General features: G+C 40.4%; 1 protein-coding gene across 3 annotated transcripts in view; it reads left to right on the forward strand.

Annotated features, from left to right (window-relative positions):
* KDM5A (lysine demethylase 5A) overlaps nucleotides 1-18,517 on the forward strand; it is a 52,826-nt gene extending 34,309 nt beyond the window's left edge. For 2 of the 3 annotated variants that reach the window (XM_063318849.1, XM_063318840.1), the window contains exons 19-28: nucleotides 448-803; nucleotides 1,297-1,435; nucleotides 2,372-2,551; nucleotides 4,062-4,223; nucleotides 5,229-5,780; nucleotides 6,580-6,723; nucleotides 10,131-10,290; nucleotides 10,593-10,813; nucleotides 12,966-13,376; nucleotides 15,816-18,517. In XM_063318849.1, the coding sequence (XP_063174919.1) occupies nucleotides 448-803; nucleotides 1,297-1,435; nucleotides 2,372-2,551; nucleotides 4,062-4,223; nucleotides 5,229-5,780; nucleotides 6,580-6,723; nucleotides 10,131-10,290; nucleotides 10,593-10,813; nucleotides 12,966-13,376; nucleotides 15,816-16,028 (2,538 nt within the window). In that variant the 3' untranslated portion in view covers nucleotides 16,029-18,517. Of the gene's footprint in view, nucleotides 1-447; nucleotides 804-1,296; nucleotides 1,436-2,371; nucleotides 2,552-4,061; nucleotides 4,224-5,228; nucleotides 5,781-6,579; nucleotides 6,724-8,945; nucleotides 9,006-10,130; nucleotides 10,291-10,592; nucleotides 10,814-12,965; nucleotides 13,377-15,815 lie in introns of those variants that run through there. The other variant, XM_063318857.1, reaches the window with a different exon arrangement.
* Nucleotides 18,518-22,155: the final 3,638 nt, after the last annotated feature.

Below are 22,155 nucleotides of genomic sequence, written 5' to 3' on the forward strand. Positions count from 1 at the left end.
CATGTAACTCTGGCTTTCCTCAGCATGTCGTGCTCTGTTGTGTATTACCATCATTACTGTAATGCCCCTGACACTAGATTGAAGGAACAATCCTGTCTGCAGATTGTTTCCCCCCACTATTTTAAAATTAATGTTGACCAGGCAGTGCTTAATATTCTGTTTTGTTGGCAGCTGTAGTTAGTTGCAGTTGTACTATTTTAAGTGCAGAGTTTCATCCACCTAACGTGCATAGTGTATGGAACATTAGGCCAAATGAGTTTAGACGGTCTGTTATTTAATGTGTCAGACTTGATGGCTTGTGACAGACTAGCCGGCATTCCGTGTAGAAGCTCTGACTGATTATGTGATGATCACATACAAATTCGCAGCTGACCGATCCCTTGGTCAGCTCTCCCTTTTTATTCTGTGTGTTTTTTCCTAATTGATTTGTACTATATGTTACTTCAGAATCTGCTTGATGACGTGGAAGAATTTCACGAGCGTGCTCAAGAAGCTATGATGGATGAGATCCCAGACTCTTCCAAGCTGCAGGAGTTGATAGACATGGGCTCTGGCCTTTATGTAGAACTTCCTGAACTGCCAAGATTGAAGCAAGAACTGCAGCAGGCACGGTGGCTGGATGAGGTGAGGTCCACCCTCTTGGATCCCCAGAGGGTCACCCTAGATGTGATGAAGAAGCTGATTGACTCGGGCGTGGGCTTGGCACCACACCACGCTGTAGAGAAAGCCATGGCTGAGCTGCAGGAGCTGCTTACTGTCTCGGAGAGGTGGGAGGAGAAGGCCAAGGTCTGCCTGCAGGCCAGGTGAGTGTTCCTTTGCAAATTGTTCTTATAGATCACACACTTCAGGGACTCTTAGCCTCTGTTCAGGAGTGTGGTGAAGCTGTAGTTCTCTTTTGTACCTCCCAGCAGTTTGATTGCTCAAGAGTTGGAGTTGAGGTTGTTGAGTTGCAAAAGCGTTGATTCCCTGTCATGTTGCACAGTGGCAGGAGGCTGTGAATTGCCGCTGTCTTTGCTATTCATCCCTTCAACAAAAAACACTGAGTATGCTACACAAGATAGCTTCCTCGGTGTTAAGGAGTTCTGATGCTGTGGCCTTTTGAATTTGATTGTACAAAGTCCATCAGCTTTCTCACCTCTCCTGTTATTTGGTAGCAAGTAGCACCCTCCAAGAATAGAGCCGTGGTATCCTACACCGCAGCGTAGCGATGAAGTTGCATCACCAGCCTGTCAAACTTATGTCTTTAGTTGACTGGCGTTTTGAGACAAGGCTGGAATTGGGTTTTTCTTACTCTAGACCACGCCAAAGTATGATGGCTCTGGAGGGCATCGTGAATGAAGCAAAGAACATCCCTGCTTACCTGCCCAATGTGCTGGCACTGAAAGAAGCCCTGCAGCGGGCTAGAGACTGGACAGCCAAAGTGGAGGCCATTCAGGTAGGGGTTACAGCAGGGACTGGAATCTTCTGCTTGCGTCTTCTTATTTAGACATGATCTTTATTCCTAGCCCCTCTACTCGCAAAGGTGACCTGAAGGGAAACGTTACTATAGCTGTTAAATGTGCTTACTGTAGCTCGTGTGCTTGAATTTCTTTATCTTTTTGTGCTGCTGCTTCCCTATTGGCTATCCAGTTTCTGTTTCCCTTCCTTCGATGCATTTTGTGGGGGGATCTAAAAGCTGGCAGATTCATTGTGATAAAAATGTAACTCTCAAAGGGCTTTGGTGTTGAAACTGTTCTGCATACTGTCACTGGAAATACTTACCTGCAGTGGAATATATTCTGCTTACAGTTCTTCAGTTTTGGAGCTGGCTATAGAAATGGCGTGGGTTTTTTTGTTCTTCCCAAAATGGTGTAAGATTTAATAGTACTGATGACTGAAATTTTCTATCTGGAATAGGTGAAATTGTGAAATCGCTAGTTCAGTAGTTCCCCCCTTTTATTGCTCTACCCATGTAACTTGATCCATATGGGACATGACTTCTGTGATATTCCTAGGTGTTGATCTCTGGACTGCAGCTGCTGTTCTTGTATCAGATATTTGTTGGGAACTGAAGTGAGAATCCCAATTGATTTCACATCAGCCCCTGTACAACTCTCAGATACTGTAGCTTGCTGTTAAGCAGACAGCATTTGTGACAGCCATCTAGAAATGAAATGTTGTCTTGCTCTGTAAGACAGCTGGCCATGTCAGAATGGCTGTTAAAATAAAAACTCTTGAGAGAGTTTTTAAAATATCAGTAATATTGAAACTTCCTTTCCTTTCCTGTCGAACTCTCTTTTAGTCAGTGAGAAAATAGTGTATGGCTTGAAATTAAGCTAGCCACTGTTACAATGGTGGAATCGTTGGCTTAGAAAAATTTCTTTTACCTCAGAATGGAAGCAACTATGCCTACCTGGAGCAACTGGAGAGCTTGTCTGCCAAAGGCCGCCCGATACCCGTGCGTCTGGATGCCCTGCCACAGCTGGAGTCACAGGTAGCTGCAGCACGTGCCTGGAGAGAGCGCACGGGAAGAACCTTCCTGAAGAAGAACTCGAGCTACAGTTTGTTACAGGTGAGCAACAGGCACTTCTGTGTCAACTTTCAGAACCTGATCTTGATGGCCCTCCATGGTCTGGAGGGAACAGCTGGTTCAATTACAATAGATTACAGCTCCATTTGAGAACAGAATATAATAAAAAAACTGCAGCTGTTCTCAGATTAAAAGAATGAAAAAGGCAAAAAGTCTGGCAAGTCTTGTTTTATGTATAGACGCCCTCAACTGTTACTTTTGAAGAAATAGATTAAAGCTCTCCTTTTTGGGAGGGAAAGAAAAGGATGTCTGTCTGTAATTGTAGAAATGTAGGCCTGAAATGGACATAGAAGCTGTCTTTAATTGGTGAATGTTACAACTAGTTCCACTGCTTAGATTCTAAGAAAATAGATTAGATATTTTATACGCTGGGTAACTGTAAGAAAAATTAAGTCAGCTACTGTTTGTTTCACTTCAATGAATGTAGTCACTGTCTTTGTTTTAATAAAAATCATTCATGTGTGTGAAGATTTATCATATCTACTTGACAGGCTTCCCTTCTCTAGGGAAAACAATTCCAGTTCTCTCAACACTTTCTTGTAGGCTGTATTTTTCATACTCTTATCTTGTTGCTATTCTCTGCAGTTTGTCTTCACTTTTAGCGTGATGTCCAAAACCAGACAGAATCCTCTCACTGTGGCTTCCCTAGGGCCATGTGAAGTGCAATAATTACGTCTTGTGTCTCAAAGGGGATACTGCTGTTAAATGTTTCCCAATGGGACCTGCCCCTATTGCAACATCATGTTGATTTTTGTTCAGATTATGATGCGCTATAGGTCCAAATTTTTCTCTTCTGTATTTTTCTGCCTGACTAGTTATTTACTATATTCTTGTTTTGCATTTGACTGTTTTCCTAAATGTATTAATTTGAAATTTTCTATATTGAATTTAGTTTGCTAGATTTTGTGTTTAAGTATGCCTTCCAACTAATCAAGATTACTTAAAATTTAATTCTTTTCCTTAGAAATGCTTTGCAGGCTCACATGTTTGATACTAAAAGACTTATAGCATATTTTTAGTTTTGTTTCAGCCACCAAGTTGCTGATGTAAATATGAAATCATGACAGATCTTTAAGACTTGCAGTTGATGAAAGCGCTTGAAGTGAATCTTATACTACTGGTATCTTAACTGTGTACAGTATTTCAGTTAGCTATATGTACCGCAACTTAATCTGAACAGATTTTGTAATTTAATTACGAAAACAGTGGCTTTTGAGTTGACCTGCCACTTCACTGTGGTGCTGATTACATTCAAATTCCGTATGTATGAAATACTTGTATTGTTTTCTGTTTATTTCTCCTCTTCCTAGCATTAATTGACAGATATCAAAGGTGTTAGATTACTGAATATTTTTTGCTCTCTGGTGACTGTTGTAATGATTTTATTAAAGTTCTCATATACGTTCCTGAAATCATAACATTATAGATTAGAACTTTTTTCTGTTCTTGGCATCCTTAGCTCTGACAGTGTAAATTTTCTTGGTGGTTACAGGTTCTGAGCCCTCGGACTGATATTGGTGTTTATGGGAGCAGTAAGAATAGGCGGAAGAGGGCAAAGGAGTTGATGGAGAAGGAAAAGGAGAAAGATCTTGACCTGGAATCCCTAAGTGAACTGGAAGATGGGTTGGAGGAGGCCAGGGACGCTGCAGCTGTGGTAAGGAGCAATGAAAGGTGGTGTCTCCTATTACGTGGGTTTGTCTCTGATCTGTATAGAAGAAACCTTATGGAAGAACTGATGAATTAATCTCACGGAGATGAATATCTCGTAATACGATGTTTGACGCAAGAATATAGTTCAGCTTTAATTGCAGTGAAAGTAGAGAGAAGCACAGTTCAGAGTGTAAGTGCTTCTATTTAATATGTATTGGGCTATGTGTAAGACTTAACTGCTTTTGGGTTAATATCTGTAGCTGTTCATCTAATATTATTAACATTTATTGAAATCAGATCAAAATAACGTGGGATGAGGCAGTACCAAGATGTATTAGGTTGATTTTGAGGGCAGTCTGTACGTGCTTGGCCATAAAAACTGGACTGGAAGGAATGTTGTATTTGATTTTTTTTTTGTTGCGTGAATATTGATGCGGCTTATCAGAGGAATTTGCTGTCATCTGGCTGCCCTTTCTCCGGCAACAAAGAAAATATATGCAAACTCATTAATGTGGCTTGTACACAGTCTGTTTTACCTTAGTATGCTTTGTTATAGTTACTTGAATGGAGACACTGAGGAAATGCAAGCTGCTTCAGGAAGGCGCGTGGTCATTCAGTGGCTCCTGGTGCTAAGTCAGTATTGAAACAATGCTCATCTGCATTGTCTTGGTACACAAATTAGATGGAACTGATTCTGACTTTTTTCCTGGAGTCAAAACCTGTTCTTCTGGTGGCCTTATGACAGATTTAATTATGAACTTCAGAAACTTTGTAGCTATGGAGATGGTTACCTAATGTTTACATAGAATCTCTGTCAGAAGGACTTAGGAGAGTAATGAGTGATTGAGGAGGAGGTATTTTAGCTAAACTTTTCATTAGATCACGATTGCTAAATTTTGGGCTAGTTTAACTAGGAAGATAACTTCTTTTTTTCTTTTCCTGCATTACTAATACAGTGTGATGTCTTAGCTGTGAAGGTCATGAACTTTTTTTTGTCTTTGCTGGATAGGTGGCTATATTCAAGGAGAGGGAACAGAAGGAGATTGAAGCCATGCATGCTCTCAGGGCAGCCAACCTGGCCAAGATGACTATGGTGGATCGGATCGAAGAAGTCAAATTCTGTATCTGCCGCAAAACAGCTAGTGGATTCATGCTACAGTGTGAGCTGTGCAAAGACTGGTTTCATAGTGGCTGCGTGCCCCTTCCCAAAACAAGTTCTCAGAAGAAGGGCTCTAGTTGGCAGGCCAAAGAAGTGAAGTTTCTGTGTCCACTTTGCATGCGTTCTCGAAGGCCACGGCTTGAGACGATACTGTCTCTGCTGGTGTCCCTGCAGAAGCTGCCTGTACGGCTGCCAGAAGGGGAGGCATTGCAGTGCTTGACAGAACGTGCCATGAGTTGGCAGGACCGAGCACGGCAGGCTTTGGCCACTGATGAGTTGTCTTCTGCTTTGGCTAAGCTTTCTGTCCTGAGCCAGCGCATGGTGGAGCAGGCAGCACGAGAGAAAACGGAGAAAATAATCAGTGCAGAGCTACAGAAAGCAGCAGCTAACCCAGACCTGCAGGTAGGGATGTGGCTATCTTGTTCCTTACCATGCTTGTCCTTCTTCAGTGTGTTGAAATGCCATATCTTTCTTGGAGAAGCTTGGGGAAGAGGGGAGGACAGTTAAAAGCTGAGAATTAGACGTATCAAAATTATTTAATTCAGTGCTCCTTAGCCTCAGGCTATGGCTGGCTTCAGTCAGTTACACGCTGCTCCAGGAACCGACGTGTTGCTTTGTACTCATTGTCAATAGCAACTGCTGAAGGTACTTGTGAGAAGCATTGGTTCGGATATAAGAGCTGTCTAAGGGCCTGAAGATGTGTAAAGCAGTGGTTACTTTGGTCTCCAAATGCTGTTTCCATCTTGACAGGACCAAAGGTCTCAATATTTATAATTTCTCATGGATTGTAATTCTCAGGCCTTTAGTGTCTTGTTAGTAAATCTTGGCAAGGGCTATAAGCAATCACTGGTGCTTTTATGGCTGACTCCTTCATCTTGAGATTGAGACCAGTAATCAGATGAAGCTGTGCTGAAGAAGCTTGTACCACCATAGACTATAATTTGGTAGCACTGAGCAGCAGTATCTAGATCTTTCTCGTCACTATTATTCATAAACATGGAAATAAAATCTAATAGTACCTTTTCCTTGGATATTTCCCTATCTTTCTTCACATCTTGCTGTAACTAGGCTTTTCTATGACTGTCCAGGCAGTTATCCTCAGGCCAAAAGAACCGCTGTGTTCTTTGTTAGTAACTCAGCTTTTTTATAGACTTTACTGGAAATGTTGTTGTTTAATTCTCTTATTACATTTTCCTTTTAGGGACACTTGACTAGTTTCCAGCAATCGGCCTTTAACAGAGTGATAGGGAGTGTATCCTCATCCCCACGTCAGACTTTGGATTATGATGATGAAGAGACAGACTCTGATGAAGATATCAGGGAGACGTATGGCTACGACATAAAGGTAAGTAATCCAGTGTGGCTTGTCTGTGTGGAATTAATCCAGAGCACCTTTTTCTTTTATTAATTCAATTTATTTCAGAATATTTTTTTTATCTTGAGCTGTCTCTGCGTATTCTGCTGGGGCTGCTGTTGCAGAAGAGGTACTTCTCGATTTTGTTTGAATGTCTCAGCTCTGGACTACTGGGAAGTTTTGTAATGTTTTTATTCAAAATTTCCAAATGTCCTGTGGTTGAGCTTCAAAAGGTGGGTTTTAGTGTTAAGGAAAAAGATACACCTCTCAAGGGATTTGTATTTATAATAACATAGAGGATGAATGTTGTCTCTATGCCCCATTCAGAGATACTATGAATCATAAATATGAGTAAGCGTCTATACGGAGAGCTCTTCAACAGTTTTGGCTACAGCGAAAAAAAAAATCAGTCTTTGAAAACTGCATGCCCTGTTAGAAGTTTCCTGATGCCAGAGCTTCTTTCAAATTTTCATACCTTTCTAATCATTTAACCCTAATATAAAGGAGGTACATCTGTTCAACTTTGGATGTGTGGACATACTCAGGACTAGATGAATGGATCGTGTTGGAAATTTGTGTCTGGATTCATTTCAGAAATTGTAACTGGAGTTAGAATTTAAAAATATTTTAACTGTCATGAGAAAAGTCAATTGTATAGAGAGCCAAGTGTTCTCAGTGTGATGTAGTTCACTTCAGAATTTCTGAAATGTCCTTTTGGTATATGTAGAGACAAAAGCAATGCCACTCTTTCTTCTTATGCAGTGGTTTCTTTTCAGTGATAGTGTTGTATCTAACTTAAAAGACAATGTTCACGTAACTTCTTCAAAGGCAGAATTTCTGGTTTATGAAGGGACAGCAAATTTTCCAGGTATGATTTGCCTCAGTCTCCTATTTTTAGTATTTTCTTTCTACGCAGCCTTATGCAAATACACGTTTGTCTTAGTCCCATGTGAAATGCCAACAAGAGTACATTGCAATGGGATGTTACCACTTTTAATTAAATTAGTTTTATTTAAAAAAAAATTCCAAACTGTTGTTTGCATCAGGAGTCATAATAAGGCATTTCTGAAAGATGTGGCATTTTCTGAGGCTGTGATAAAGCATGTGTCGAGAAAGATGGCATATGCTTGTCAGGATCTGGGGTTTTTGCAGGAGCATGGTTTCATTTGTTTAATGATTCCGTTGTCATGATTTCAAAATCTGTTACTTACCCTTTTGATTTGAATGTTTATCACTATATGTAATTGTAAAAACCTAAAAGTAAAAATCTGTCAAAGCTGATAAGGGACCAGAAATGTCTTTTGTTAGGTCAACTAACGTGGTTGGAATAGAAGACAAATTTTCAGGGAACAAAATTCTTCAGTTCTAAACTAGAAAAAAAAGGCAGTAAAAAGAAAAAACAAAAGTAAAGCAGCAAAGTTCCAAAGGTATAGCAAAGTTGCTTAGAATTTAATTATTTTTGTACTGTTGGCTTTCAAGGATTGGGTTTTTTTTAGTCCTATAAACATTTTTCCAGTGGAGCAATGTATTTTAAAAAAAATAAATTATAGATTATGATACATCATGTATGAATTTGATCTTAATAACTTCTTGTGGACCCTGTAGCAGTAACCCTTGGATACCTAAGGGTCCATAAACTGTGTTTCAAAAACCACTGTCTTGGGTATCTCAAATACAACAGTGGTTACAAAAACACATTTGAAAAAGCCTATTTGATTATATTGTGCCTCTTGTAGTTAAAACATGACTCTTACCAGCAAACACTTCATTATGAGTGCAATAGCTAGACTTCTTTAAGACTTACTCCAAGCAGTCAGGTTGATTCACTGGTCAAATTTACTGTAAGTTTTCTTCACCTTTAATTGCCTTCATTTTTGTCTTGTGTTTTTTCTCATTTCTTTGCACCTGTGTTGCCTATAGCCAACAAATGGTGATATCTTTTTATTAATTTCCCTATTAGTCCTGAACTTTCTTTAAACTAGTATAATATGATATCTAGAACAAGATATTGTACTACATATAACCTTTACTATGTAGGGAGAAATATCTTCCTCTTTCTGAATGTATATATTCTAGTTTCATCTGGGCAATTTAATTCTGAATTTCCGATTTCTAGTACTGAAATCATTAGTGTGCACTTCCTTTTAAACGTGTAACTGAAAGCCAGAGAGATTACTATTCTTAAATTCCCTTTTTATGTCATGAAATGACAGTGTCTGGGTGGTACAATTTCCTGAGTTGGCCATATTGGGACCCATACAGCTAATCTTCAGGTAAATATCGTCAATAACTGCTCTACAGCCTTTCTCTTCTTTTAAGCCAGCTTCTTTTTTTTTTTTTTATTTTATTGTTTTCTGAAAGATTTCAGTCTTACACAGCATGCTAAGTACGTTAAAACTGTTGATCAGTTTCATCGCAAATGTGATGGGGTATATAAGTTCTGGAAAGCACTATGGATATAGACAGCTGGTTGAGGAGATTATCCTTATTAATTTCACCTGCAGGATTGAGGAGAAAGAGGGGACAAATAAGTACTAAGTAGACATCAGGGAATCTACTCAGGTGGGCTTGTGCCTTCTCTGGATTTTCTGCCTAATGTAATGCAAAGTCAAACAGAGCTTCTCCCGCTGCTTGAGAGATTCCTGATCTCTCTCCTCTTAATGGATCCATCTGCATCTGAAGGCATTTGTCCCATTTCAGTGTGATACATCTGAAAACCAAGCAGCCGTCCTACACCGTGCGTTGAGCACAAGCCGATGCCATCATTATTCTGTTCACGAAAATATTCACAACAGTCTGGGGTATTACAGCCCTCTTCCTTTTGGTGTTTGGTCCTAATTTAAAATGGTTTAAGACTAACATAAAAGTCTCAATCACAGGGCAACATTTGATTGTTTGCCATTGTGTGGTCATCCATCTGATTACAGTTTGTTGCTGTGCCTGTAAGCATCTTGTTTTTTCCTCAACTGTAAGATCTTTAATCACTTCTTTGTATAAGTAGCCATTATTTACTCAGCATACCCCTTCTTTACTAAAGATACCATTCTTTAGGGTCTTGCAGTCACATTTTCAAGCAAAAAAAATTATGTAGGCTAACAGTCAGCCTCTTGCCATTATGTTGACTTCTGAGGACCATAATTGAGTGACTGCTTAGTGAGGAAACCTGTCAAGTGTTTCTCAGAAACTGGCTATAAATCTATTGACATATCTCTATAGAGACATCCACTGTTTAAGTAGGGGTGTAACTTGTACCTTTTGCACGTGGTCTTGGTGTCTCTGGTGGAGTGCTTCAAAGTAGGATTCTAGAAACAGCAGACTGGTTGGTCTTAGTAGAATTTACTTTCAAGCAGGTATATTCTGGATCCAGATGTTGCATGTTTTCTGTGGGTCTTTTTCAGGACAATGCCAGTGTAAAATCTTCTAGCAGCTTGGAGCCCAATTTGTTTTGCGATGAGGAAATCCCCATTAAATCAGAGGAAGTGGTGACACACATGTGGACTGCTCCCTCATTTTGTGCTGAACATGCATATTCGTCTGCTTCTAAAAGCTGCTCTCAAGGTATTTGCTTTTCCATACATTGAGATAAAATTGAACAGATAGCTGGGATGAGCAGTCAATAAGGAGGGGAACTGCTCTGTTACCTGTGCTAGTTGTAGAGGATGTGTTGTCTGTAAGAAGGTGTAGTAGAGTTACATTGCAGTTATTTCCTGATGTCTGAGATATAAACTTGTGTCACCGTTCTTTTGCTTGGGATTTTCTCCCAAGCAAAGTTGTGTTTGTGTTAGTTGTGTTAAAAAGTATGCAATTTCTTTTGGTTTTGATCTTTCTTTTATCTTTGTGACCTGCCTCCTGTCTGAAAGGTTCTAGCACTCCAAGGAAGCAGCCTCGGAAGAGTCCACTGGTACCTCGCAGTTTGGAGCCCCCTGTATTGGAGCTGTCACCTGGAGCAAAAGCACAGCTAGAAGATCTCATGATGGTAGGAGATCTATTAGAAGTGTCATTGGATGAGACTCAGCACATCTGGCGGATTTTACAGGCTACTCATCCACCTTCTGAGGACAGGTTCCTTCATGTCATGGAGGTATGGAGCTTGAAGAAATATTTCAGTATAGAAAAAAATGACATCGTTTTGGTGTTTTTTTTAAAAAAATATATAATTTTGCGTAGCTGATTGCTTAGTTACTTGACATGTTTTGACTTGACATGATTTCAACCAGGAAATAGTAGATTCCAGAAAATAACAGAATAAGTGATCCAAAAAATTCAGTTCTTGATCACTCATGCCGTAGCACTGTCCTCCACAATTAACCATATTTAGAACAGTTTTCTCAGGCAGTTCCATATGCAAACCTTATTTTAGAAAAGATAAGGTTAGGAAAGGAAATGCTGTTCTTAATTATGCTCAGAATCAGAACTGATCTGCAAAAGAATTGCAAGAAACATTTAGAAAGATGGAAAGTATACACTTAGCTTATATAACTTGGTACTTGTATGTTGCTGAACTTCCATTGTTACTGGGAAAATAACACCTTTTTTTAATAAAACATGATTTGGTAATAAGGTTCCTGTTCTTCCTTAGATTAACAGATACAGCATTTTTTTTTATTAATATACTGTGAAGCCGTGCTGATCTCTTGGTTCAGCTGACAGTGAATGAGGCAGGCTTATGTGCTGATTCTGAGGTCTAGTCCAAATTACTTGTCCTCATTCACTGAGTGGCTAAGTGGTGTGTGTGAATAAGGGGTATGTACTGGAAGAGGAGGTAAACTCTTGTGCTGAAGAGCTGTACTGGAACCCATCCTTTTATCTGTCACCTCAAGATGGGAGTCAGTTTGGCCATGTGTAGTTATGGAGTATGTGATTGCTTTTTATGTTACTGAACTGGGCAGGAAATATATTGAATATGGGTCTTTCTTGACCTTTTGGTAGCGTACACTAAGGTAAGATGGAAGGTGGGCACATTAATCAGCTGTCTCATTTTCTGAGTGCCATCCATATACAATGGATAAGTCAAAGTGTTGCCAAACTGCCATCAGTTAGGACAGCAGTATCAAGCAGACCCTGCCTCCAAAGAAGTACTGCTTTACCGTGTTTTGACCCAAGTAATTCACCTCATAAGCTTAATGCTTTTTTAATGTAATGGATTTGGCAAGGAATTGGCTGAAGAAAGTTTGAATGCCAGCAAATAGCAATTTATAAATAGTATGCCATACTGTTATATTACTGAACATAGCTTTTTTTGGGGGGGTGGGGTGCTAAGAGGGGGTGTGTGTGTGTGTGTTATGACACTTTCTGGTTAACCCTTATAGTTGTTTGACCAGAACTACTCATTTCAAATTGAATACTTTTCTATGTCTATCTACACGTAAAGTAAGTAGACTCTTGTAAAATAATCTTTAGAGGATTTGGTTTTGGGTGGAGTAGCTATATTAAGTAATGTGTAGTAAACAGATTCTTTTTTTTACTGGCTTATAGTATGTCCTTTATTAATAATTATTAAGGTTAAAGTATATAGCTGGATTAACTGAAATTGAGTCAGTCCTGTTTGTACAAAGGAGCTATACTTGTGAATCTTTCAGATATAAATAGGACTTGTCATTGTGGACGCTACCTGCAGTGACAGAGCTTGCCAATTTTAAGCCCCACTTCTGATCTGAATCTGGCATTTAAGAGTTGTTAATGATGCCAGGATATTTACAATATGTGCCAGTTTGGAAGCTATTCAAATAACAGATCTGTTACTTTCTTTTCTTGCTTGAGTTGATGATACATTTTAAGAATTCACCAATTGCTCTTTCTTAATCTCCAGAATAGCAATTGCTTTCTCTCAAAAATAATTACAGGCAAGACTGAGCTAGGATGAAAAATAAGTGAGAGCGTCGAACACATGATTAAACTTCTCAACTTTTATTAAGAAGCAATGTTAGAAGGGAGCTGTAATTATTGCTTATTCTGCCTCCTTACTCCTGCTGATGATTTACTTTTTCCACTGGACATTTTTGACTCATTGGACTGTGACACAGTCAATACCACTTATGACTTTTTTTCTAGTATGGTGAAAATAAAGTTGAGCCCCTTTTTGTTTAGAATTTGTAACAGTATGTCATTGAATAGGTTGCTTCGTACAATGTCAGGGTAATGGTGGAAGTAAGAACATCTCTCGAACCACAGGTTTGCAGTATATGGAAATGTGCATGTGAAAAAAAATATCTCTTTTCACCTTTTCTATGAAGGATGACAGCATGGATGAGAAACCATTGAAAATGAGAGGGAGGGACTCTTCTGAGAGGAAGCGGAAGCGAAAGCTGGAGAGAGCAGAGCAGTTCTTTGGAGATATGAAACAAAAATCTAAAGATCTGAAAAAACTGGAAAAACCCAAGAAGAAGAAGCTAAAACTCACCATGGATAAGACAAAGGAGCTGAACAAGCTGGCAAAGAAACTGGCTAAGGAAGAGGAGCGGAAGAAAAAGCGAGAGAAGGCAGTTGTAGCAAAGGTGGAACTAGCAAAGGAGAGCACAGAGAAAAAAAGAGAGAAGAAGGTTCTAGATATTCCTTCTAAGTACGACTGGTCAGGAGCAGAGGAGTCAGATGACGAGAACGCTGTGTGTGCTGCGCAGAACTGCCAGAGGCCCTGCAAGGACAAAGTGAGTTTTTGCTTAGTTCTGTTGTAGGCAATTCCATGTGAAGTCAAAAACCGCAGTAAAATTTAGTAATTAGGTTGAACAGCATGAGCAACAGAAGTGGTGTGATTGGAAATGAGAGAGGATTGAGTCGTATGTGAGCAGGTACATAGATGCTGTGGCTTGTTCTCTTAGGTACTTTAAAACAGAAGATGGTGATGGAAAATTAGAATCTGGGAAAAGGTACTGTGTCTTGGTTGGGAAGTTCAACCTCTTCAAGCTGTGTAATTTTTTTGCCAGCTATGCAACATGCGTTGTCTGATTCAAAGAGTCAATGCTGTGACTCAGCTGGAAATGTTCCTGACTTAAGTGTGTTTCTGAGCAGAAGTGGGGGATGTTTGGTACTCCTGAATGAAATAAATTGTCTGTATTTCTTGCATGCCGTCTGTGAACAGTGATGTTGCAGACTGAGGTATCTACAAACTGCAGCGCTTCACTTTTCTCAGTGGAGATAAACCATCAGTGATTTTAGACCTGGTCAGATTATTACAAAAGAAACTTGATCTGCTTCATTTTATGGTACTGCCTGTTCTGATTGTCAGCTTTCAACATGGACTAATTGATGGTCAAAAAAAGATGGGGTTTTTTTCTGGATTTTTTTTTGCTTTTTAGAAAGATGAAAAAAACCCACTGTGGGATTGGCACTATATTGCACTGCCTTGCACAAGAGAGAGTAGGTTCAAATAGTAGGTTTCAGGACAAGAGGTAATGGGCACAAACTTGAGCATAGGAAGTTCCATCTAAACATGAGGAGGAACTTCTTTCCTTTGAGGGTGGCAGAGCACTGGAACAGGCTGCCCAGAGAGGTGGTGGAGTCTCCATCTCTGGAGACATTCAAAACCCACCTGGATGCGTTCCTGTGCAACCTGCTCTAGGTGACCCTGCTCTGGCAGGGGGTTGGACTAGATTGTCTCCAGAGGTCCCTTCCAACCCTACGATTCTGTGATTCTGTGAAATACCAGTAACTTATTTCTTGTTTTGCAAAATTGAACCATGAAGTTCAAGTGTTCATCTGAATGCTTAAAAAGACCAGTTAAGAGATGAGTTTTGAAGTCTGAATCTTAGGCCAAGGTTAGAAATTAGACTGGAAGATGAATCTCTCAAAGATGATACTGTCTTTGTACCACTGTTCTCTTTACAGAGAATCTCTTTACAGAGATTAGGTTATATTGGTATATTTTTACAGAAATTGAAATTGCAAGAGGGAGGAGAGTGCCTTTAAATTCATATTATAAAGAAGGTCATACTAAGTTTGTCAAACTTGCATAAATGAAACTAAGTAAAATTCTTGATTGTATAATCAAAGCTTTTAATGGAATGACTGTCTTAAGGTTGGGCATGGTTTGTACATTCAACAGGTGAATGCCATACAAGTTAAAAATGGCAGATACGGGAATGTAATGACCGAAGCTGCAATTCTTAGTGTCCGTTCATAGTTGCTTTTAAAAATTTATTCAGGAATAGTTTTTCTACAAAGTGAAGCAAAATCTTGAGCTGATCACGTTTCTTCCTTTTAGATAGGTTTGCTGCTGCTGTTACTTTTCTAATATATTTTTATTTTTGCATTGCTCTAAGGTGAAAGCAAAACTACAGTAGTAACAACTTTTATAGTTGTGCTAGCGTATGTCATTAAAATTAAGAGTCTGTGTTCATTATCCTGCTGAACTCAGTTTCTGCCCACTGACTGGAATGAACACATACTTTTACTCAGGGCATTACAGAAATCTAATAATTAAACTTTTTTCCTGCTTAAGCTTAAATTTACTTTTCATGCATTTCCTAATTCTGTAGCAAATTCAGCTCAAAGTTTGAAGTATTTTTGCTGAAGTGTTCTGACGCTTTGGAGGTACAGTCTGTGCGCATTTTCTTGGGCATTCAGTGGCCAGCTGTATACCTGGTGTCTGGCTGGTAGAAAAGTGTTAAAGCTGCTGATGTCATGTGGCTTTTGTGGCCAAAGGCAGTAATCAAGTCCTGTCTTCTGTAATTTTTAAGTTGCAAAAGCTACTACTTGATGATGGAGTCTAAAGGGATATATGTAATTTAGGATGTGTATTTGTAGAATATCATCTATGCTGAAGAAACTGCCCCTGAGCAAGCTCCTATTTAAAATGTTTTCTAGCGTACCTGTCTTTCATTTGAGGAGAGCTGAGTACCATATTCCTCAGTAGTAGTAGTGCATGTTTGTACTTTAGTGGTCTTGGGATGGGCAAGGCTTCTTGCAAGAGTGTTCAACTGAAGCAGCTTGTTAAAACAAGCTCTATAAAGCATTAATTTGTGCCCAAAAGCTTTTATGTTCTAGGTATATCAGGTGGATTTAATAGAATTAAATAGTATTGTCTTCATAGAAATGATGTCTGTCTGTCTTTTTGATGTACAATGTGTTGCTGATCTGATCTCTTGCAGGTAGACTGGGTGCAGTGTGACGGTGGCTGTGATGAGTGGTTTCATCAAGTTTGTGTTGGTGTCTCTCCAGAAATGGCTGAGAATGAGGATTACATCTGTATAAACTGTGCAAAGAAGCCAATACAAGGACCAAGTAGCCCTGCTCATGCACCACCTCCTCCTTTCTTATTGAGCTACAAACTACCAATGGAAGATCTTAAGGAGACAAGTTAGCAACTACTCAATGCCTGGAACTTGTTGGGAAATGGACCACTGAAACCCTACAGAAAGAGAGGGTTTGAAGCTAACGTAGCCACTGAGCTTCATTTCCAAGGATGTACAGACCTGCAGCAGAGTTGGTCCCTTCCTTACAGCTGGCTTCCTTCATACAATGGGGACGTCAAGGCACAGTGGTACCGACTCATCTATGCAGACACCGCCTGATTAGGAGCTCCAGCCAGTGTTTTTTGACTTTGAGTGTTTCCATCTTGGAGTGTGGCTGTTGCTCTTAGAGACTGAGCAAACCCGAGGCTGTTAGATTAGACACTTCAGGGTGTTAGAAGTACATGTTGGCAGTGGAGCTGGCCTGGAATTGGTGGGCATAGGCTGGAGCTTTTAGGCATGCTAGGTTACCCTCAGGAGGTGACTTTGGAAGTTATCTTTTGCCTCCCCGTGCCAACCCAGTGAGTAGGGCAGTGTCTTGGGAGGGTTAAGTTGCCTCCATATCCAGGCAGCTAACACTACACTATAAGGATGGGAGCAAGTGGATGAATTTCTTTTTATTTCTCTTTTGTAGCTAAAGAGCAGAGGAGCTCATGATCTCAGAAATCAGCAAAGGTTCTGTTTACCAAAAAAGAAACCCAACTCTACTCTACTAGGCAAAATTTTCTTTTCCTTAGTGGGGAATAGCTGATCTTCCTGTCCTGAGGAGGGCCAGAAAACATTGCTGAAGATGTCTAGCTAGACCAGAGCTTGGGAAAAGCAGAGTGCTTCCCTTTCCACAGGGGTGCCCTCTCCTGTTCTAGGCTTTGCATAGAGTTCTGCACTCCTGCACGTTAAAGTTGTCTCACGCAGGATGGAGCTGGCAAGGAGGTACAGCACCCAGGGCACCGGCTTCTGTGATTTGTACCCAGGGATGGGAAGGAAAGAAGACAGCCCACTTACCTCAGAGGTTACACTGACATGTGCTTCTGTGAAAAGTTTAACTCTCAACTATTTCCAGTATCACCAGGCTACGGGCATGGCCTCAAGCGATACCAGCAAGCAGTCTGCAGATACTGTTCGCAGCGCAAATCCCCCTCCCCGCTGGCTTTGCTGGATGTGTACCAGTGTACAATCAGCAACAGTTCTTGGTTGAAGTTGTCCCTGGCTTTGCCAGAGGAACAGAGGGCTTGGGGTCATTCTGGGTGACAGTTGTTTTAGTAAATCCATTTTTAAAGAAGGACTTGTTTTTACTTTTTTCTAAATGTCTCAGACTACTGACTTGTTCTATAAATAGATTATTTTTCTTTGATTTTTTTATACTTACCACTGTTAACCAGCAGCACAGACAGAGGTTCACAAAGCAAAAACCTGCCCGTGGGCTTGGGTTTTTTTACTCCATTCCTTCCTTGTAGTACAAGGAATTAGCAGTTACCTTCCCCATTCTAGCCTGACCAGCTGCCTGTGTTTAAATAGGTAAATACATTTCACGTGCTACCTTTGTGTTTGGGTTTGTTCCTATTAGTGGGGCATCTGGGCCTTAAGGACTCCGGTGGATGCTGGCTTTGTGTATGTGAATGTCTGAAGCCAGCCACTGGGCTGTCTTGTCCCCCCTCTCCACTCGCTCCCTATTGTGTTTCCATTCTTCTGCAGTTCTAGGAGTGTTGTAAGTAGTGTCCAGTCTTACTAGGAGCTGGATTGGGATTTAAAGAAATATTGACAAAAACAAAAGTGTTCTGTCTTGACTGTTCTGTGTCCCTTCTCTTGTTCTCGAATATTTGGAAGTTTATTTATCTGGCAGAATTATCCATCCATCCAAAAAAAAAAAAAATTCAGCTCAGGTAGATTAACTTTATCGGTTTGTTTATCGGTTTGTTTTATTTGTGCCTGCTACCTGGGAAGAGGAAGATGGTGCAAAAGAAAAAGAACTAAGACAGAGGGCAGAAAGTCTTGGGAGCTTGGAGTGCAAATTGGGCACAGACTTCTAATTCCTGCTCCTTAAAGACTAATATGGTGTTAAAAGCAAAAAGAAGCTGTGGTTGAGCACATGGCTGAACGGGCACCCTAGCAAACATAAGAGTATTATTTGTTTACTTATTTATGAAGGAGTCTATGCTATAGCTAGACATACCCTCTTTTTGCCTCCAGTTACATTTTTTTTTCTTAATGTACGCTTAGTTTTGGTAAACTGGTTTTAAACAGATGTTACTTTCCTTCAAGCTTTAACTGATGGTACTACATAAATGTTTCCCTATATGGAGTGGATAGACTATCTGTCACAGATGTTTAATCGTTCCAGAAGTAGACTAGTACAAGATTTCTTAAAGAATCCCAGTGTTCTGTATTTTTTCCTGACTCCTAGAATCCATGACACAACAGGGAAAATATGGTTAGCATATCCTGTTAGCCACTGAGCATATCCTCTTAACCATTCCTACATTCTCTGTCGCGATAAAGTCATTGTTATATGTAATTACCATCAACTGGAAAAGAGATCTTTTAGTAAATCTGCATTGAATGTTCCTGTTTCTCTGTGGAGAATGTTAACAGCAGCACTAGTAACAATGAGAAGGAAACAAACAGATACACAATGCAACGGTCAATCATTTTGCCTGTAACAAGCATAGAAAAGGGTAAACAACAGAAAGAAATGTGCAAGTGATGTGCAAAAGGTCACACTTTTAGTAGCTGTTTTTCATATTATCACATGGAGAGGCTCTTTATTACACTGTTGAAAGGAGATTGCCACGCTTCTTCTAGTAATGGATGTCTCATCTGCTTTTGGGTAAGGTGTTCATAAACAGAAGACCATTATTAGCTTTACATCTTATTGTTTAAGCTTATTTTTTAAGAGCATAATTCCTCTCACAGGTTTGCTGATAGTATGAACTTATGAATAAATGTTAACTTTTGGAAAAATCTGTAGATATGTAGTTAGTGGTTGAAAAACCTAAAGCTGTGGTATCGTCTCCAGATCTTAGGGCTTTGAATTTTTAGAAAAACATATGCAAAGAAGCAAGCCAAAGTTAAGCTAAGGAAATAATTTTCTTACAGATCTGCCACAGCTGTAGGAAAAAATCTCTCATGTGTTGGGGACAAAATTTCCGCTTGTGTTTCTAGAAAGGTACATGTCTTAACACTGTATTTTACAAAGGATACTAGCCACTGCTCATGTTATTTCTCTTCATGTGTCTGACACAAAAGGTGAAAGAAAAGACCTGAGCTGTTTAGAAGTAAAAATGGCCAGGACTTGAGTTGTAAATCTTATCCAAACCATGCAGTTTCCAGCTTTTTTTTTTTTTTAATAACCGGGGCCTGGAATTGGGCAGCTTTACTTGCATAAACATCACTCCTGAACTTCAGTACCATTACTTCTAGGATTTATGCTTTTGACAGAGCATCTGTACCTGAATGCTTGTGCAGCCTGGACTGCTTGATAATGAGGGCTTAAGGTAAAAGTGATGGAAATTATCCTAAGTGATTGGAATACAGTCACACAGCAAAAGATAACAAACTGATACCTGTGTGTTTTGTTAGCCACACTGTGAAGCTTGCATCGATCTTTTTCAGTTTTAGAATCATAGAGTAATTTAGGTTGGGGGGGACTTCTGGAGGTCATCCGGATCAATGTCCTGACCAAAGCAGGGCTGACTTTGAAAGTAGGTCAAGTTTTTCTGGGCTGTCCCCAATCAAATTTTGAGTATTTCCAGGGATGGGCATTCAAGAACCTCTCTGTCTTCCCCTCCCCTTTTTGTATCATCTTCAAACTTTTGTCTGATGCACAGTCAGATACTCACTTGCTGTATCTTGCCTGAAGAATCTGGCTCTGTATTTTCTGTAACCATCCATTAGGTAGTTGAAGACTGCAGGTCTTGCAGCCTTAATTTCCAAGCTGAACAAACCCAGCTCAGCCTCCCTTGAGCCATGTAGTGTGCTGCAGCCTTCTAACAATCTTGGTGGTCTTCAGCTGGACTTGTTTCAGGTTTGTCAATGACTGGTTTTGTACTGAGGAGCCCAAACTGGACATGGTACTCCAGTTGTGGCCTACAAGTGTTTAATACAGGGGGAAAATTACTTCTTTTGACTTGCTGGCCATGCTCGTGCTCTGCAGCTGGTACAGGGTTGACCTTCATAGCTGCAAGGTGACACGCTGCTGACTCCTATTTAGTGTGTCCACTGTAAGCCTCAGGTCCCTTGGTTTATTATTTCTCAGATGCAGCACTAATAAATTTTCCATCAGCACATCACTGCAGCCAGTCAAGATCCAATGGAATGGGAGCCCTCTCCCCTGTTTTGGGTTGTCCTACCTGCATCATCATCTGCAAAGTTGATGAGGCTGTGCTCTGTCCTATCACTCAGGTGGGTAAGACATAAGAGTATTGTCTCCCATACCAACACCTGAGGTACTCCACTTGCAGCTGGTCACCTTCTAGACTTTAAATTGTTGACTACTAAAGTCTGAGCACAGCAGTCCACCCTGTTTTTCACCCCCTTTGTAGGGTGTCCATCCACTTCGTAAATGTGTTTTTGCTGTAAATCAGGGTAAATGGCCACTGCTCCATAGGACTTATCACAGAACGCAGCCAGATTGGGCTAGCACTATAGCAGTGACTATTGCCGGTCATTTTATCCCTTGTGGGCCTGGATGCGTCTTTAAGGAGGATTTGTTCTGTAATCTTCCCAGGGACCAGAGTGAGGCCCCCTGTCCTGTAGTTACCTATTTCTTCCTCTTCATTGAATGGGCATGATGTGCAGAAGGGTTGATCACAATCCATCAAGAAAATGATCCTCCATACAGACACTTTCCTAGGGTCCGTTCACCATTGTGAATGAATGGTATCTTAGATACCATTGTGGTATCTAAGATTCGAAGGAAAAAAAATAACCTATTTGAACTGATGTTTGTAAGATGTGTGGAAATATAGATGGCAGAACCAAGCTTCTGCAAGTGCTGCTCATACCTGAACTCCATTTGGGTTACTGAGCAGTTGTGTCAGTCCCATACATCTAGATACAAGTCCAGGCTGGTCTGGTTGAAGTCACTGTTATTGATGCATGGTCCTTTTGTACACAGTTCTTCACACTGGAAGAAAGGCGTAATATGAATGAGCATCAATGGGGTCATCTGATCTTCTAGGAGAAATGAAGCAGGCTACAGCCTTGTTCATTCAACAGTAGGCTGTTTACTAGGCAGGTCTCCAAGGACAGTTATCACCTTTATTTTGTGGTGTTCTAATAACAGCTAGAATAAGCACAACAGAGAGTTGTAGCACAATAAAGCAAAAACTATTCAGGTATTCATCAATCGCTTATCAGACATGCCTTGTCGTCATTCTAGGGACATGTTGCATACCTTTGAAAATAATGACTGATTGAAAGAACTGCTGTACATTAACAGTCATTTTGTATGTTGGAAACAAAAGATTTTAAATGGGGGGAAAACGTGTCTTAAAATCATTCTCCCTCAAACGTCCCTGTAAGAAGTTGAGAACTGTGGTCTGCTAAAAGCAAGACTTGAGGCTTCCTTGACTTAGCTGAAAATGAAAAGCAGGGAACTCCTTCAAGTCCTCTCCAGCTGCGGTCACTAAGAATGTGTTTGGTCAGCCTGCCTGAACCGAACAGGAACTCCTCTTGGAGTACTGAGTCAGCGGGGAGATGCAATAAATCCAGCCCTTATCAAAATTCTAGCCGTGCTGGCTTTGGAAGGGCGATAAATGCGTAGGACAGCTGGAAACCACACAGCAAGAGGTGGAGAGCATTGAGCCTTATGTAATGAGATGGCTCCATACAAATGCCTGTGAAGTTGCAAGGTAAAGGCAATGAAAGTAGGAAAGATTTATTGAAAAACAAATATTTGTAAGGAAACATGCTCTGAACGGCTTTGAAACAAAAGCCCTGCTGCGGTGAATAGTTTCAATCCTAGGTGGGACGCTGTGTCTAAATTGAAGGCTTTTCGGAAGCCAATTTTTGGCAGTCTCCATACATCACCTTCCACCCCCCTCAAAAAAAGCCTTCTAAAGCCAAGTGCCCGAGGGAGCTGCTGTGGGTGTTAATATCAGAGGAGAGCAGCCATCTCTGAACGCACGGTTCCTGAGAGGGTTGATGTCGCTGCCCAGCCCGGCATCTGCTTTTGTTGGGTGGGTGATGCGCCAGATCCAAG

The sequence above is a fragment of the Chroicocephalus ridibundus genome, chromosome 1, assembly GCF_963924245.1.
Source record: "Chroicocephalus ridibundus chromosome 1, bChrRid1.1, whole genome shotgun sequence".
NCBI classification, from domain to species: Eukaryota; Metazoa; Chordata; class Aves; order Charadriiformes; family Laridae; genus Chroicocephalus; species Chroicocephalus ridibundus.